Source organism: Macrobrachium rosenbergii, chromosome 4, assembly GCF_040412425.1.
Source record: "Macrobrachium rosenbergii isolate ZJJX-2024 chromosome 4, ASM4041242v1, whole genome shotgun sequence".
Classification (NCBI taxonomy): Eukaryota; Metazoa; Arthropoda; class Malacostraca; order Decapoda; family Palaemonidae; genus Macrobrachium; species Macrobrachium rosenbergii.
Window position 1 is genome coordinate 4396059 of NC_089744.1, and position 17083 is coordinate 4413141.

The 17083-nt window shown below is 35.0% G+C and overlaps 1 protein-coding gene across 2 annotated transcripts in view; it reads right to left on the minus strand.

Moving 5' to 3' along the window:
* Window positions 1–11806: 11806 nt before the first annotated feature.
* Window positions 11807–17083, minus strand: part of Edc3 (Enhancer of mRNA-decapping protein 3) — a 54625-nt gene continuing 49348 nt past the window's right edge. For both annotated transcript variants that reach the window (XM_067089356.1, XM_067089362.1), the window contains exon 7: window positions 11807–14222. In XM_067089356.1, coding sequence (XP_066945457.1) covers window positions 13637–14222 — 586 coding nt within the window. In that variant the 3' untranslated portion in view covers window positions 11807–13636. The remainder of the gene's footprint in view (window positions 14223–17083) is intronic.

The window sequence follows — 17083 nt, forward strand, 5'->3', positions numbered from 1 at the left end:
ACACTAGGACCTGTGAAGTCATAGACCCTAGTGCTGAAAGGGAAACTGAGAGAAAAAAGGTTTCAAGGTTGTACTGTAACAGGAGGAAAACCTCACAGTTGCAATGAAACAATTGTTAGGAGAGGATGGAAAGTAGAAGGAATGAAAGGGGTTGCAGTTATGGGCCGAAGGGATACTGCAAAGAATCTTGAGCAATGCCTACAGTGCACACCATGAGAGGTGCACTGATGGCACTAACCAGTGGCGTCATTTCATATTTTTCTGTGGGGGGGCAAAGATTTAGAACTTATATGGTATGGGTGGGGTGGCGGGTGAAATGAGCCCTATCAGTTCGGGGTGAGGGTGGGGGCCCACTGTAATCCCACCTGAGAAATTTTTCTAAAATTGTGCACAATTTGAAGCCATTTAAGAGCTGTATTGAGTTAATAAAGCAGCAAACGGGTATGCCACACCCATCCACACACACACACACACATATATATATAGTCACATAAAACTAGAAATAGGAATGACAACATAGGAGTAAAGAGGAAGTCTGGTTCTAGTGCTCAGGGGACAGAAAGTGTAAGGTTAATTTATTTTTATTAGAAAATAAAACATGAATGTATATATATATATATATATATATATATATATATATATATATATATATATATATATATATATATATATATATATATATATATGTATTGGACAAACACCCAACACCCAGGAATTACCCATTTTAGAGTCCTTATTGATCAGACAACTGGTTCCCCCATTAAACACGCAGTCAACAGCCACTCCCCTTTTCTTGTCTTACGGTGTATTTTCCTCTTTTTTATTTTTTTAGTTTCCTTCCACTTACGTTTCTTTTGCTCTGGTGGAAGGTTAGTCCAATAGTTTGTGAATTTTAATATATCTTGTTTTTTTTTAATGTACTGTATAATTTTAAGCGTAAAAAATTTTCAGGTTGAGTTTTATGCTTATTATGTGTTGTTTTTATCTATTTCAGAGCCCTTGAAGATGTAATTATATAGTAAAATTACGAAACGTTGGGAAATAAATATGTACAAGAAGAGCAAATCTTAATTGTCCATCAGCATATGTGTTGTACATAATGGCTATGCCACTCACACAAATTAATATATATATATATATATATATATATATATATATATATATATATATATATATATATTATATATATATATATATATATATATATGGGGATATATATATATGCCACTATGTATGTATATATATATACATACATATTATATATATATATATATATATATATATATATATATATATATATATATATGTATATATACATACATATAGTGGCATATATAATGTCATCATCCCCACTGTAGCATGTAAAGCCAGAGGAATGGACTGCATTTTGGTTAGTTTATAAAGCACCATATCTTTCATGGTGACAAAATGACATTTTACCTTAGGGTTAGAGTCAAAAGTTTAAAGGCCCAGTCGCTTGAAGAATGCAATATACTGTGTTGAAGTTTTATCTGGCCATTTCAGAAGTGAGGGTTGATTTTCAGCAGAGACTAAATGTACACAATAATGTAGTGTCAAGAGACATCTGTTGATCAACTGACAAGAGAGGATATGATTAGTGGAGAAATAAAGCACATGGATGCGTAGCTGGTTGGGTTGGTATGTGACACACAAAGGTAAATCTACATCATGGCTGTGATCCATGTTGTGTCTGGTGGTTGTGAACATGTTTTAAAGTATGATGAAATAATTCCTAACATTGTCAACTGTCTGAGGGTATAAACAGCCTTCAGGGAGCAGAGGTGTCGTGGTACATCCCAATTTATTGAGCTGTCTTTGTCTGATGATGAATGATATTTTTTTTTTTAATCAGTCTTGCTACCAGCTGGATGGACACTGATAGCTATTATTTCTTTTCTCACTCTCAATTTTTCCATGTAGGCTGTTGTTTTTTAGGTTCAAGAGTAAAGGGTTACTTTGCTCTTGGTTTTGGCATCTCTCGAGTTATATCATTGGTTTATTATCTCCTTCTCAGTGCTGTTATTACCAAAGTTGTCTACAAGATGGGGGGTGGCTGTCTCAAGTTCCTTTTAGGCAGCAGCCTTAGTACTGAAATGGAAGAGAACACAAAAGATGTAGGAGCAGGTTTTGTACTTGATGAGATATCAAGTGGGGCAATAGCTAGAGCTGTTGAAGCAGAGTCTGGAGGCGTGGCCTTAATACATAAAGTTGTTTCTAGTTTTGCCATGAAATTTTAGGAGGCCATTTACGATATGAAGCTGGTCAGTGGTGAAGTGTAGCCCACATTTGGCAATAAAGACATTCTGAGTTGGTGTAGATTATGTTCATCTTCCCCTTTCAGTGTTGTCATGCCAGCAGCAGATACTAAGGGGTGTCCATTTCCCTGAAGACTTCTTCAATGTAACCCTAACGAGGGAAGCCCACTATGCTCCTCTCAGTTTGTAGGTACAGTATTTTATGCCCCTAGGTCATCTGAAGGGGGTCTCCTTGCTACAAATGCTGAGTTTTAGTCTTCTTCTGGACACTGACAGAACTAGCTGGACTATTTAACAGTGTAACTGATTGTTCTGGCAATCACTGACAGAACTAGCTGGACTATTTAATAGTGTAACTGATTGTTCTGGCAATGTTTGTGAAGACAGCCTACATAAAGGATGGTGCAAATGCTCCTGGAATCACTGCTACAGGCAAACTCGAGGAACTCACTGGAAGAAGTAGTGCTGTAACAAGAATGGATGAAAAGGATATCTTGGCCAGGTGATAAGCTGGGAGTGGGAATCTGGTTAATCATAGGGCAGAGTGGATTCACGGCACTGAGTTTTCACGTTTACATTTAAACAAAGGTTTTAGTAGCCCACTGTCTTGACAGACACTGACACTCTTTGTTCCTCTGAGGTTCTTGCTATTTTCTTTTCTCTTTTCTTGGATTCATCCTTCAGAATGGTTGCAAATTTGGCTATACTGTCCTCCTCCTGCAGGAGAATGTAGGTCAACTTTGGCTGCTGCTGGATAATTATGTATGGGTTGGAGTGGAGTCTTTAGCAACAATGATATATACAGTAGTTCTGCAAGAGTATTAGGCTTCAGTGCTCGTATCTCATCTTGGTCACTCCATTAAGGATGAATGCCTGAAGTGGCACTTTTGTGGAAATCTTCTCATCACTTGCCTAGATGGACATCAAGCCCAAACCTCTTATGGAGTAGGGAACCAAGATGAGACTGACACACACCTGCCAGATTGATATCGGTCTTGATGCGAGACCATTTTCAGGTTGTCTCCATTGAGCGTAATCAACTGCTTGCCACTAAGTCCTACTTCCAGTGACTTCATGGTGATGCAGGAGTTCTCTTTCAAGTTCCCCCTTGATACTCCTTCTCTGATCTCCTTTAATAGTAAATACCCAGTGCTAAGATAAGGATACTTCTTCATTTTTAAGCTTCATAGGTTTTCTTCTTTCTTCTTCTTGATGGCCACTGGATTTTCCTGAAGATTCCTAGTGACCTTATGCATCATGCACTGAGCCATCTGCGAAAAATTAAAATTTATAGCAGGTATGTAATTGATGATTTAATATCTATTCTTTTAATCCAACTAAATTACTTTTTACTCTTCTTTTGTAGTGGGAAGAGTAAGAGTCTAATGATGTGAAAAATATTATACAGTATACTGAAGTTTTAAAGCAAAGCATGGTTTTTATACAAAATGTACATGGCATGAGACATATTGACTAATCGGCAAGCAGGAATAAGGATTATTGGATAACACCTATGATTTTATCGATAGTTGGGTGGGTGGTTATGTGTTGACAATCAGTTGGGGGGGCAAAGGGGACTGTTGTTGTAGAGATCATCTAGGGCATTTGATGATTATGAAGTGTTTTAAAGGAGTTATACAAATTATACAAGGAATGCAAAATTGCAAACCTAGCATTGCCCTTGAAGCATAACTGCATTAGTTGCCTTTCTTTTCAAACAAAAAAAAGTAGTTTTTCTATAAATATGTAACAAATTATCAAAACTATTATAAAAAACTCATATTCAGATAATATAACTACTATTACTGCTACACAGAATCACATATTAAAAAAATGCTGCATAAGTAAAATGGAAATTATGATGAAAATTACTAAAAACTAAATATTAGCTAGCAAAATGTCCTCAGACTTTATGGGCGTAGTGAATTTAGAATCAAAGAAAATTCACTAAAAATATTGCATAGGTAAAATACAAATAATTATGAAGAAAACTAATGAAAGCAGGATGTTATTTAGCAAAACTTTCTCAGACTTCATGCGTGTAGTGAACTCACATGAAAAGACTTACCTACCTAAGACCATGGGATCTACTAACACTTGCAAATTACCTGTGTTTTCTTTCGTTTTTGGGGAACTCGTGCATTTGGGATGATTCTATCTTACACAACAGGGTTAATCAAAAGTACAGAACTTAGTTGGTTTGTTATGAAACAAACTTAGTTTATATGACTGTCAACCATATAAAGCAACAAACTACAGTACTGTATAGACAATGAATGTATAATGAAAAGTTGGATAAGTGGCAAAAATATTTATTCTCTCATATTACATATGTAATGACCTTAGTTTTTAAATAACAGTGGGTACTTATATATTACTTCACTGCAGCTTTAATACTGTAACATAGTATTTTTCACCGGTTACATGCTTTTAATGGTTTTTCATAAAAATTTCTATTTTTGCTGTTCAAAATGTTATTTTCTGCATTTAAGCAGACTGGTCAGTTTGAAGTGATGAAAGTTTGTTTTTACTGTAATAGGGCTATTGTATTCATCAGGAATAAAGGACAACATATGTATAAACTTTAGCCCAAAAATCCAAATTGTGACCATATCATTTGCTTGCCAGCTACCAAAATAAGCATTCCTAGTTCATATCAAATCTTTAAAAATAGTTCAGGGTAGCTTGTAAATCATATAAAGTTACTCAGGCCCAGCCATTTGGAAGCATCTCAGTCCCGACTTTGATAAAGGCGCTCTGCTTTATCAGACTCCACCAAAGTTATTCAGCACTTAGTTCATAAAACTAGAAAGCCAGTGATACAGTATTTATGTACAATAACAAAACTACAAAAAGGCAGGGCAGAAAATTGTTCAGCAACAGTTCGCCAAACCCTGATGTCTTAACTCTTGTAAATCAAATATCTACTGTAATATGAATGGGAAGATTTAAACACAATACTTCAGCAATTGACAAACTTCCAATTAATCCTCTTTGACAATTGGATTTGAGAGTAAAGCTACCTAAGAGGTATGGCACACAACCACTTTGTAAAAATATTTAAATTAAATGCAATAATAATCCATATTATAAACCACAACAGTAAAATTATGTAACAATGGTAAACATGCTTTCAGGTTAATTTAGTGCAAAGCAAATAATGGCAATCTTTATTGGGCTTTAACTTAATATGAGTCCAGTACCCCTAATCCCTGCAATGTAACATGAGTGGTGTTTATGATTACTTGCTCAAAAGTTACAAATCCTATAATAACTTTCATTTTCCTCAATTACAAACCTTAAATTTATTTACAATACATTCACCAGTTCAGTGTTAGTAAAAAATAGCTATCAATGGGCAAATAAAGTCATGTCTTTGACTCTGCTTGTCAATGAATACCTTTCATGAGATGAGACCCATTACTACACCGTAATTGTTATTACAGTATTGCCTTGGTGAGCTAACCCAGATGTGATTAAAACCCATCAGAGTATAAGCAGTATTTGTTGGACAAAAATAGTACTTATAAGACATAGAAATTTCTTAAATCTTACTTTCTTTATGCCAGTTCCTACTTCCTTGGAGATAATGAATGTATTTCTTTAACATTCTTGTCAAACTGGAGATGAACAGTGTTAGTAACAAACAAAAAAAACATTAGATGATGTCCACCAAAACTGGAATTACTTTAAAAACAAAATTTAATCTGCACTCGACTTTCTTGAAAGTCATTTAATCAAATTTGAAAAACATGAGAGAGAGAGAGAGAGAGAGAGAGAGAGAGAGAGAGAGAGAGAGAGAGAGAGAGAGAGAGAGAGAGAGAGAATATTCTCTACTGTATATTAGTAATTCTATGGTTACAGTTTCTCTGTCAGGTCATTAAATAAAATCAATCTACTATCTTGAATAGAAAAATTTTGTTGTTGCCACTGATGTGTACTATGTATGTATTTAAGGTTATACTAGTAACAGAATTGACTGTGCATAGGCAGTTCAGCAGCAACTGTAGTTATAAAACAATCACATTCTTTTGGTTCTGCAAGTAATGTAGAGATCATTTATAGTATATACTGTACATAAGAATATGTGCTTTGGTTGCTTTTACCTATGCAAATACCCCATACAGAGTATTTTGCCATTATATATAAAATAATACCTCCAGTTACATCATTTTGAGATTTGGCATTTTCGAATTTGTGACACTGTTGTTAAAATAGGGGCAAAATAAAAACTGATTTACAACGGTTTATGCATCTTTGCATCAGTCAGCAACAAATGTTTAAAACATCATGAAGATACAAAAATACATAAAAAATGCTAAATCACAAAAAATAGTGTAATGTAAAATGTAAAACAATTTGAAAGTTTATAATGTTAATAATATTGTCTTATTTACACAAGGTTCAGCTGTACTGTGTATACAATACATTCGTATTTCCAGCGTTCACTTATGAAAAATAGATAAATCAACAGAAAGTGCTACATCACATAAAAAAAAAAAATGTAAAATAATAAGACCTGTACGTTAATATAATGTACAGAGAAAATACCATTAAAACCTTAAAAACAAAAAATATTGTTGTAGTACATGACATTTGGGTGTAATAGTTTCAGCATTCCACTGCATGGCAATGCTAATTCTTGGCAGCAAATTCAACATGCACTTGTGTATGTTATTTGCAGTTTCTTGTCAGCAGCAAATTTGTCTAGTAAGTGTACTGCCCTAGCTTTGGAAAACAAGGTGGGTGTGATAAAACACTACAAAAATGGTGAAAAGATTTTCACAATAGCTTGTTAATACTGGCTTGAGTGGGATGACAGTATCGTCAATCGTTCATAATACGGCACAGATCTTAATCCTTGTCAAAGATGATGCTACCGGGATGAAGAGCACAATCATCACCAAGGAAAGAGGAAAAATTTATGAGGACATGAATCAGCTTCTTTCTCTTTGAATTGACAGAAGACTCATCAACATACTCCCATGAGCCAACTATTGATTCAGAAATGTTTTCTTTGTTTGCAGACCTCAAGTAGTTTCCTGATGAGAATGAGATAGAATTCATGGTTTGTGCAGTTCATGCATCTACACAATCTTCTCAACATCATGATCCAAAGGATAAGTGTGCTAGCCGATGAGTCAGCATCATCTAAATATTGCGTTCTTCCACAACACAACAATATGGATAAGGCCAGTCTTTACTGGAAGAAAATGCCAGACTGTTCACTTATAATCAAAGAGGAGAAGTCCATGCCAGGCTTCTGGGTCGCAAAAGACAATTTGACCCTTTTGTTAGCATGCAACTGTGCCAGTGACTTTAAGCTAAAGCTGATACTGTGTATCATGTGGAGAATCTTCAAACACTGAAGAACATCCCAAGGCCTCTCACCCAGTTATAAAGGTGTCAAAATCCCAAGGCTTGGGTAACTAATTATTTTTGAGAGTCTGTTCTTTAACTACTTTGTACCTGTGGTGGAAAAATACTGTAAGAAAAAGGGCACCCCTTCTAAGATCCCTCATATTTTAGAAAACACCCCTGGCCACCCACAAAACTTAGTTGATTTTTATATGATCATTGCTGTTGTTTAACTGTCCATACCACCGCTATTCTGCAACAGATTGACTAGGGGGATTATTGCCATCTTCAAGTACTATTAATTTAGGAAAACACTTAGGCCGGCTGTAGATGTAGTAGATACAATACGTACAACACTACAAGAGTCCTAAATACAGAATGAAAGCTGCTTGGAATAAAACTTTGACCATGGGCATGAATGGTGTTGGGAATAAGCTGTGCCCTCAATTTGTACATGATTTCAAGGGCTTTGCTGAAGTGGATGATGTGAACAAAGTTTTGGTGATGTTGACAAATAAGCTGAAAATGGACCTGGAGAAGGATTTTGTCTTGTAACTGAGGTAGACAAGCAGCCACTGATGAACTTGAGTTGATGGAACTTTACAAGCAGCAATGTTACAAAGAGGAACAGGCACCAGAACCACAATGCTTCATTATCAACAAGATACAGCAGGCTTGTGCTTTTTGAGGAGATGGCTCTCAATGCTGAATGCTTCACTATGGTAACATAGGCAGTGCACAACTCAGTTGTTCAGGGTACTCTCAGCTGGTTTTGTGCAACATACAAATTCAAAACAAGTACAGTAGTTCAGACTTCAACATCAAATTATTTTCTCCTTTTCCTCCACCTGCGCATTGATATCACCCATCCAGTAGGTGCAGTGCAATACAATATGTACAAGTCATTTTTTTTATTTACATTAATTTCACCCACCATTAACTTCAGTGTCCAGTGCAGAACATAATGTGATTTTTTGGTTTTTCTTTATATTTCATACGAATATAAATTTATTCAAAAGACAGTAGAATGTTTATTATCTAAAGGCTTATTGAACATTTATTAGCACCATTATGTGATTGCTTATATGATGCAGGGTGCCTAGGTAATTTTTTTAAGAGACTTATTTGACTTACGTTGTTTTTCAACTTATATTGTATTTTGTGTCTTGGTACAAAACAACAGCAGAAGATGAGGTATTTCTGTATGTGACTTAAATCTCCATTATTTTGTACTTACTTGTGGATTTTAGAACCAAGCTCCTGTGTAAGTTGCAGACCAGCTGTAATTTTTCCTTTAATGTACTTTAATTACCCCTTGTGTGCGCCACAAAATCCTTTCATACATTTCAGTCCATTTTAAAAGAAAAAATGTAAATGGCAATCATCATTTAGTGGTCAGTATAGTACTGAAGTCTGTATATATGAAACTATTCTTTTGGCTAGTTTTTGTAATAATTATCTTATACAATTGTAACTTCCCTCTAATAACTGTAAGTTCCTTCTTTATTAGATAGCTGCGAGATACTTGTGAGCTCCCAATTGCACTCTCATAGGGAAGAGGAAATTGTACCACTGTATGGTTGAGTTGCCTGTAACAGAGGGGATTGAGAATTGGCAGCAGACAGCTCGAGGAAGAAGGGTAAAATCTGTTATGTTACTTGCATGCTTTCCTCTTCTGCCACTCGCTGATGTGTACCTCCGAGGTGGTTGTGGTGTGTTTAGATAGATATGCTTTTATTAATAAAATAAGCTGTGCCCCTCTCTACTCAGTCACTGTTATCCATAACACCCTTTGTAGTAAGTGTTGTTTAAAATTCATAAATGAGAACTGACAATGGAATTTGGTATTCAGATAATGATTCAAGACTTGGAGTTTAGAGTGTGTTTGTTGGAGATATTGAGTTTGAACTTCAAGTTATGACACTTATATTTAGAGGAAGTATTATAATTACATGATACCTGTAGAAAGCACTAAAGTTAGTTAAAATTACTTGACTTTAGTTTTCCACCGCCTTAAGGTACTCAGGCAAATGTCAGCCAGGTTCCCCCCCACCCACAGATCCCACACTGCCACAGTAACTGACCGTGATACAGAGCCAGTTTAAATTAGTAAATTAGTAACAGAACATTTGTAAAATCAGCATTGTAAAAGAATATTACAGTACAGTATTTGTAAAATCCTAGTATGAAAGTATTAGCTAGTACTGTACGCATAACAACAGCTATACGCAATCCTTAGTATATAAGCATCAGTTGTGTGTGTGTGTATATATAAAACAGGCAGTCCCCTTAATGGCGGGGTTCTGTTCCTGGCTGAGTGCTGCCAACCGAAAATCGCCAATAACCAAAAATTGCCGGTAATTATTGTAATAAATGGCATTTAAGACATCATAAGCGCCAACAAACTGCTTATTGGTGCCGTTAACCACTTACTGGCGCCAATAAACCACTTACTGATGCTGAAAATTGCTTACCGTCACCGAAAATCTGGCTAACTACGTTGTCAGCCAAGCTCCGTGATACCGGAATGCTGTTAACCGACGCTGCTGATAAGCTAGGTTTTAAGTATTTATTTTTAAAACCTCCTAACATCTCCACAATCCACATCTCCAAGACAGTGGATCCCTGGGGCTTAAGTAGCTATATGTGTCAACATCCATGGGCTATGAGAAATTAGCAGGGCTAATTTGGTTTTTGTATGAAAAAAACTAATTTTGTTTGAAAAAATTTTTGTCATTACAAACATTGTTTATACTGTAATTAGCCCAAATCTCAATTTAGGAGCGAAAGAACAAGCTAAGATCTGTGGGATCTACATAAGTGCTTCTTGGGGTTGATCTAAAGCATGTGCAATGAAGTCTGCTTGTGACTGTGCTTTAAGGAAGTGTGAGTCTGTTAGTGCCTTAACTTGTTTGATTTTTCTTTACTTCCCATTACGATGCAAAGTTAGTGTCAGAATCTTAACAGTAGCACCTCAACTTTACAGACACTTTGAGGGTCTGGCCTTTTTGATAAGTAACAAAGTCTGTTAAGCAACAAAGACCGTATATTATAGCCGGAACTTGAATATTTTCCAGATATCTTATAACTAAACTAAACTAACCTGTAGTTTACACTTAACTTTCATTATATGAGATATACCTCAAAATCTATCATATTTAAAATGGTAACATATGGAAAAGTAATCATAATATGGTAGCTGGTACATTGAGGTCCACTGAGGTGTTACAGTAAAATACCAAATAAAAAGGCTCCCCTGATGACAGTGCATGTTGTAGTGCCAGAAAATTGGAATAACAAATAAAGAAATAACGGAAAAGACCAGTTTGAAGTGTTCATTTTAAACTGTGTAAAATCTTGTAGCAAAGTTGAAGAAACCAGGAAATGTCCATATTTTCCAATATGGGAATCCTCCTGGTTAAGCCATATAAAATTATCACCCATACCATGAGGCTCCCGAAGTAAAAGTTAGAGCAACAGTTACTTTATGCCAGAAGCCTAGCTGGAAGTCACTTGTTCATGGGGGATGTGTGTATATAATTCAAGACAGGCTCCAGAAGGACCGTGATTGCAAGAAGGGTAAGAAGCTAATACATACTCAGAAACAGACTGCAAAAATGTACTAAAATTAGTCTTCATAAAAGCAGACAAATGCTGTGGAGCAATGAAGTAATCTTACCCACTGGTGATATCACTGGTAAGGAGATGTGGAAGGGACCTGAAAGGGGCTACCGGGGAAAAAGGCAGGTCAACAAGGCTGTTAAATTCCCTCTGTGTGTTATGCTGTGGGGTTCCATTGGCTATGGGAGTTGAGAAGACTTAGCATTTTGCCCTATACAACAAACTGTTAATCAGGTGACTTACAATACTGATGATGTTCTGGAGATTTAATATAAGAACTGCAGCAAGATGGGGCAACATCCCAGTGGGCAAAGTTAATCACAGAATCTTGGATTGAATACCTGGATGGGGGGGGGCTGGCAATTCCCATGACCTTTCCCCCATTGAGAACCCCTGGCCCATTGTAAAATCTAAGATACAGGAGGTCAACATCAGTACCTTCTCTAGGTTACAATGAATGATCCCAGCAGTATGAGACCCCATTAACCTCCAACACCTTGCTGACCCTGTGCCAAGGATACTAAAGGAGGTTCAAAGAATAAAAGAGGTCCAACAAGAAATTGGCTTCTTAACTTTTGAGTATTTCCATAGAGTTTCAATAATTTTCTTGTAGCTATAAGATTGTAGCACAATCCATGAATTTCCTAGGTGTGCACACCTTCAATCTGCCTGCATAGCAACTTCAATTCATCCAAAGTTTATGAAAAACACTAACAAAATCAAGCTAAATTTGGGAACATGGGTTAAATATTGGTGCTCAATTCATCTTACCACACTTTTACATTAACTTCTTGGTATTAACTTCCTTACCTCTTTAAATTAACTAACCTATATATGTAATCAGTAACACATTACTGAATGCGTGGATGGTTATGAATTTTTATGCCTACCTTCATCGGTTTGCAGTACAATGCCAACTTACAAAATTGAATGACATAAGACCAATATCAGTAATTAAAACTTTAACTTTTAATTTCATATTTGTCATTTTTTTACAGCAGTCATCACTGCACCTTCAAAATTTTCTTGAGACTAGTTACTGGAAGTAGAGGACTGTCTGTACAGTACAGTGAAAATGAACTAACCAAGATAATAAAAGAACACTGTTCTCTTACCAAATAATTAGTATAGGTTGCACAGTCAATACCATACAGTTTATGTAAATGTAAATGGTCCCTCTCATACAAAATTATTGGTTTGCGAGAGTTGGAAAAAGAAAATTAGTCCAGCAATGTCTAAGACATAGCTTAGGCAAAAGAACTAACATTCTATGAATTAGCAAATTATAAAGGTAAATAATTATTCATTTCATATTTAATCAATAAAATCAAGTATACTGAACAAAATGTGTTCTTAGCATTTCATAACTTGCATATGGACAAAGCAAGCTAGAGTATTGTTATCCAAAATCTTGATTATAATGCACATATCAATTCAGAAAAGGAGTGTAACTTTAGAGGTGTGGTGTAAAAAGATTAGAACTAACACTTATATATCTGCATTATGAGACAGCAACCATGCAGGACAAGAGGCTTATCTAATAAGTGATATTCACACAAGAGGTAGGATTATGACTTCTTTTGCCAATTATGATATATCTCAGCTAACACGACACCATACAGCATGATATAGCTTAAGTAAAATAGTGTTTTTACATTGCAGGGGTACAATTATATGCAACAACTTACTCAACTGCTGCTAGTATTAAGATTTTTTCACAGGCCTAGTGAACTGAAACTATTCACTCTCATAATGACTGGACACTACTTCTCATGAAGTGTTTAATATTTTATAGAAACAAAGATTAAAATTTCTTAATACACAGCTTTTCACTAACTGATTATTTCAATCCAAATTCAGCATCCCTGCTTTCATAAAAAATAGTTTACAATATTAATATCATTGTTGTGACACAACCACTAAAATGAGTTAAAATATGCTGCAAATATCATAGACAGAAATTATACATTGACAGTAAAAAATAGCCTCTCTCTCCAACATTCTCATACTGTTTGTCAATTAGTATACCATCCCAAGGGGGTATGAAGTTTGGACACATTTAACATCATATCACAGCCACACTTCCTGCTTTGGAAGATTAATGTTTACAGAATCTGTAGAGGATGGATCTTTAAAAATATTTCACAAACACAGTATCAGAACTGAACAGCCGTACAAGATCACCGAGGCACCTAAAACTAAAGTTCCAATGACAAGCATTACACTGTGATTCTTCAACTAAATACTTACAAGAGTGATCAACATACTATAAGAAAAGTTAATAGTCTGCATTTATAATACAGTATATTAAGTCATGGATCACTCTTGAAAAATAATCAAAGCAACATATTATATTTCTTATAACTGAATTAAGATCTACTTTATTCATAAGGATGCAAAGGTATGACTAACTTAGTTCCAAATGGAGAGACATATTTGATACCAACAGCATTATATGTCTGTTGTGGTATTGGAAGATTCAAGAGGTAAACTCTACCACGTCCTGGGGTATAAGCTAGCGGTAAAGCTGGACAGAGAAGTACACGTGCGGGAAGAGGTGGTTGGGTAGCTGGGATGGCAGCTAAATCACTGGGTGGATCTAACGCAAGAACTGGGGTCCGAAAGTTAGACACCCATTTTGAAGTGGAATTCAACCATGACTGGCCTAACTTACTGTCACCTATTCTCCCATAATGATCCAGCCTGGCATCTACAATCAAATCAAAAGTAGCAGTGATTCCCCTGGGATCTGTTGTTGTGCGGCCATTGGTAAGATTGTAAAGCTGTAGTTCATGGGTGAGCAATAAGGGTGGTGGAGGTGATGTTGGCAATTGTGGGGTAACAACAATAGTTTGTACTCCATGACTCTCTAATTGCCTTGCAGCATTGACCCCTGCAGCTCCCTGCATGTGGCATCCACACAATACCACAATGACAGGAGGCTGATGGCTATTTGCTGGCTCTAACCTGTGAGAGAGGGAGAAGGGGAGAGAGAAAGAGAGAATGAGTAATGGCATTATTCAAATTCTATGGTCTCTTAAAAATAATCAGTTTATGAAATTTGCTTAATTTTTTAAATATAAAAAAGTAAAGTTATGAAATAGTCAACCCCCGGTATTTGTGGGGGATGCGTCCCACAAACTCCCGCGAATAGCTAAAATCCGCGAATACTTGACACCCCTCTAAAAACCCTTATACAGGTGACTGCCTATTTTGATAGTTCGAACACCAAAAAACCCCCTCTAAAAATGCTTATACCTGAGTATTTTAATATTTTATCACAAAAGTGCATTTAGTCACAAAAATATGAAAATACAATAATCAGTGAATATTTCTCTAAGAAAAATACCACAAATAGGTGAATTTTCTGCAAATAGCGTGTACAGTACAGTATATGTTCCACAGAAAAATCCACTAGTAGGTGAAGCCACAAATCTGGGACCGTGAATAGGCGGGGGTCCACTGTATTATGTTTGTGTTTCCTATGGTATAAATAAGTAAGTACCTTTTATTATTATTGATGTCTGTCATGTGCACAGCTTGTACTGTAAAACATAACATTTAATTCACTGTCAATGATCTTGAGTCTAAAAGAGGAATTTAATTTAAATTTCAGCCATGAATACCTGAGGTCCAGAATTTTGAAAATTATTTAGTAACTCAGGCTGAAATACTTAAATTACAATCTTTATTTGGCTGATTATGACCCTTAAGGTAAAGCTATTCTTGCCAGTTAAATTAATTAAACAGTAATTACTTACAGCAATACTAAAATATTTTTTGTATTACCATACAACAATCATTTTCCATAACAGTACTTTTTTTTTTTTATTCCGTTCTGCTCCTCAAGTTTTTGTTTAAGCAAACAATCTTTTGCCCCTCTTTCATTATCTCATTTACTCTAAGACTTTCTAATAATTTCGTTTAACTATATCATTCTATTCTGTTGTACAATCATGCTCAAATCTGATGCAACATGATTCTTTTCGTATCGTCCAAAATCTCAGACTCAATTTAACAGCTGCCAAGTACTGTAGTTTTAAACTTTTTTTAATTCCCAATGTCATACATGTTGACCAGTTTGCGAATCCACAGCTAACACTATTTTCTACAAGGTTATAAAAATATGATCCCTTTTATACCTTGGTGTAATTCGTAATCTATGTAACATGAATTAATTTTTTTTACATTGCTTAGCTCAAAGCATGATGTGATAAGGTTAGCAATCTCATTAATGCCAGTACGCTTAACTTGCTACTCGAAGTGGTCTTTGTAACTATACTGCTACACTATATAACAGTACGCCTTAGAAGTTATTACAAAATTTCAAAATAGGAATATGAGTTACAAAAAGTTTTCTTTGAATTTTGAAGTTTTAGGCTGTGTTCAAGCTGCCTGTATGTTGCAAAATGATTCACAGGCCTAACAAAGATAATCTAAAGTTTCTTAGATGTAATCTCCTTTTATTAAAGGATTTATTTTTTAGATATTACTTGTTCTTGGAAGAATAAATGATGATGATTCTTTAAATTATACAGTATAGAGAAATAGCTATTAATCTAAATATTTATCAGTAATGACGCCAAGATTATGCAACTCTTTTTTCTTAACTGACGAAGAATGTTATTTTCTTGAAAGTCCTTCCGTTTACTTTTGGTGTATAAGTGATTCATTCATAAGCTAGCTTGTGCAAGAATGTATAGATTACTTCGTATGCTTTCTAGCCAGAAACTGTTAATATAGAAATGTCACTGCTAAGTGTAATATGTTTTTAGCAAGTAAAGAAAACTAACATGCCTAGGCTTAGGAACAAAATCTTAGCGTCACCAAAAAGTAATTGCGTTTGGAATATTTACTAGCAAACAGTCTTTTTCAAATGGTTAAGAAATATAACAATTTAATTTTTAATTAAAACACTAATGTTCCGATAACAAATATAAAATAAATATTTTCAAAATTATTTCACTGTCTCTACACATTGTAGACCTATGTTCGAGCTGGTTCCTTTTGATGCCACCCAAATGGTTGCATTACACAAGCCCCACCCACCTGCTGATATCAGTGGATGCACTTTAGCTATAGTAATACTTTCCTATGCAGTACAGTACATATTTTTCTTTTTCTTTTTTTCAGCACTGAGGTGTAAAAATAATAAAATACTGTAGAACTATTTAAAATTTTATGGTTGCAATGCAAGCAATATCAATATTGTGAATTTAAAATACAATATTTTACTTTAACATTTGAACCTAAGTTTGATGATAACTTTTCTTTGTCAAACACATCATTACTAGATGACTGAAAGTTTTGGAAATGTTTCATCTGAAATTTGGCTACACAATATTTTCTTACAATTTTGATATACAGTGTATGACAGATTTCACTCTTCTGAAACATATTATGGCCTTATTTTATGACAATTCTTTTTTTGCATTGAAATAAGATAAATATGCAGATATTAGGTTGCCAGTTAGTGAATTTTGAACGAAATCCTATGTAGTCATGTCGCATCACTTCTCAGTATGGCTGTACAGCACACTTATTTTTAAATACAGTGTATAAGTGTAACTCATTACCAAAAAAAAAGTCTCAGTTTCTACTGTATTTTACTGTTACAGAACCATTTCTTTTGTTTTGACCGTAAAAGGTTACGAGAACAAAAGATTTAAGGTAACTATCGTTTTCAGTTTAAATAATGTCAAATTTTACATTTCATTTGTTGTTCTAAGGATAATAGTAAACGTGACTGATTACTAACATACATGAGTTTTATTCATGAAACTGACTGCTCATTATGAGAATCAGACTAAGTGAAGGAAGTGGTTTTG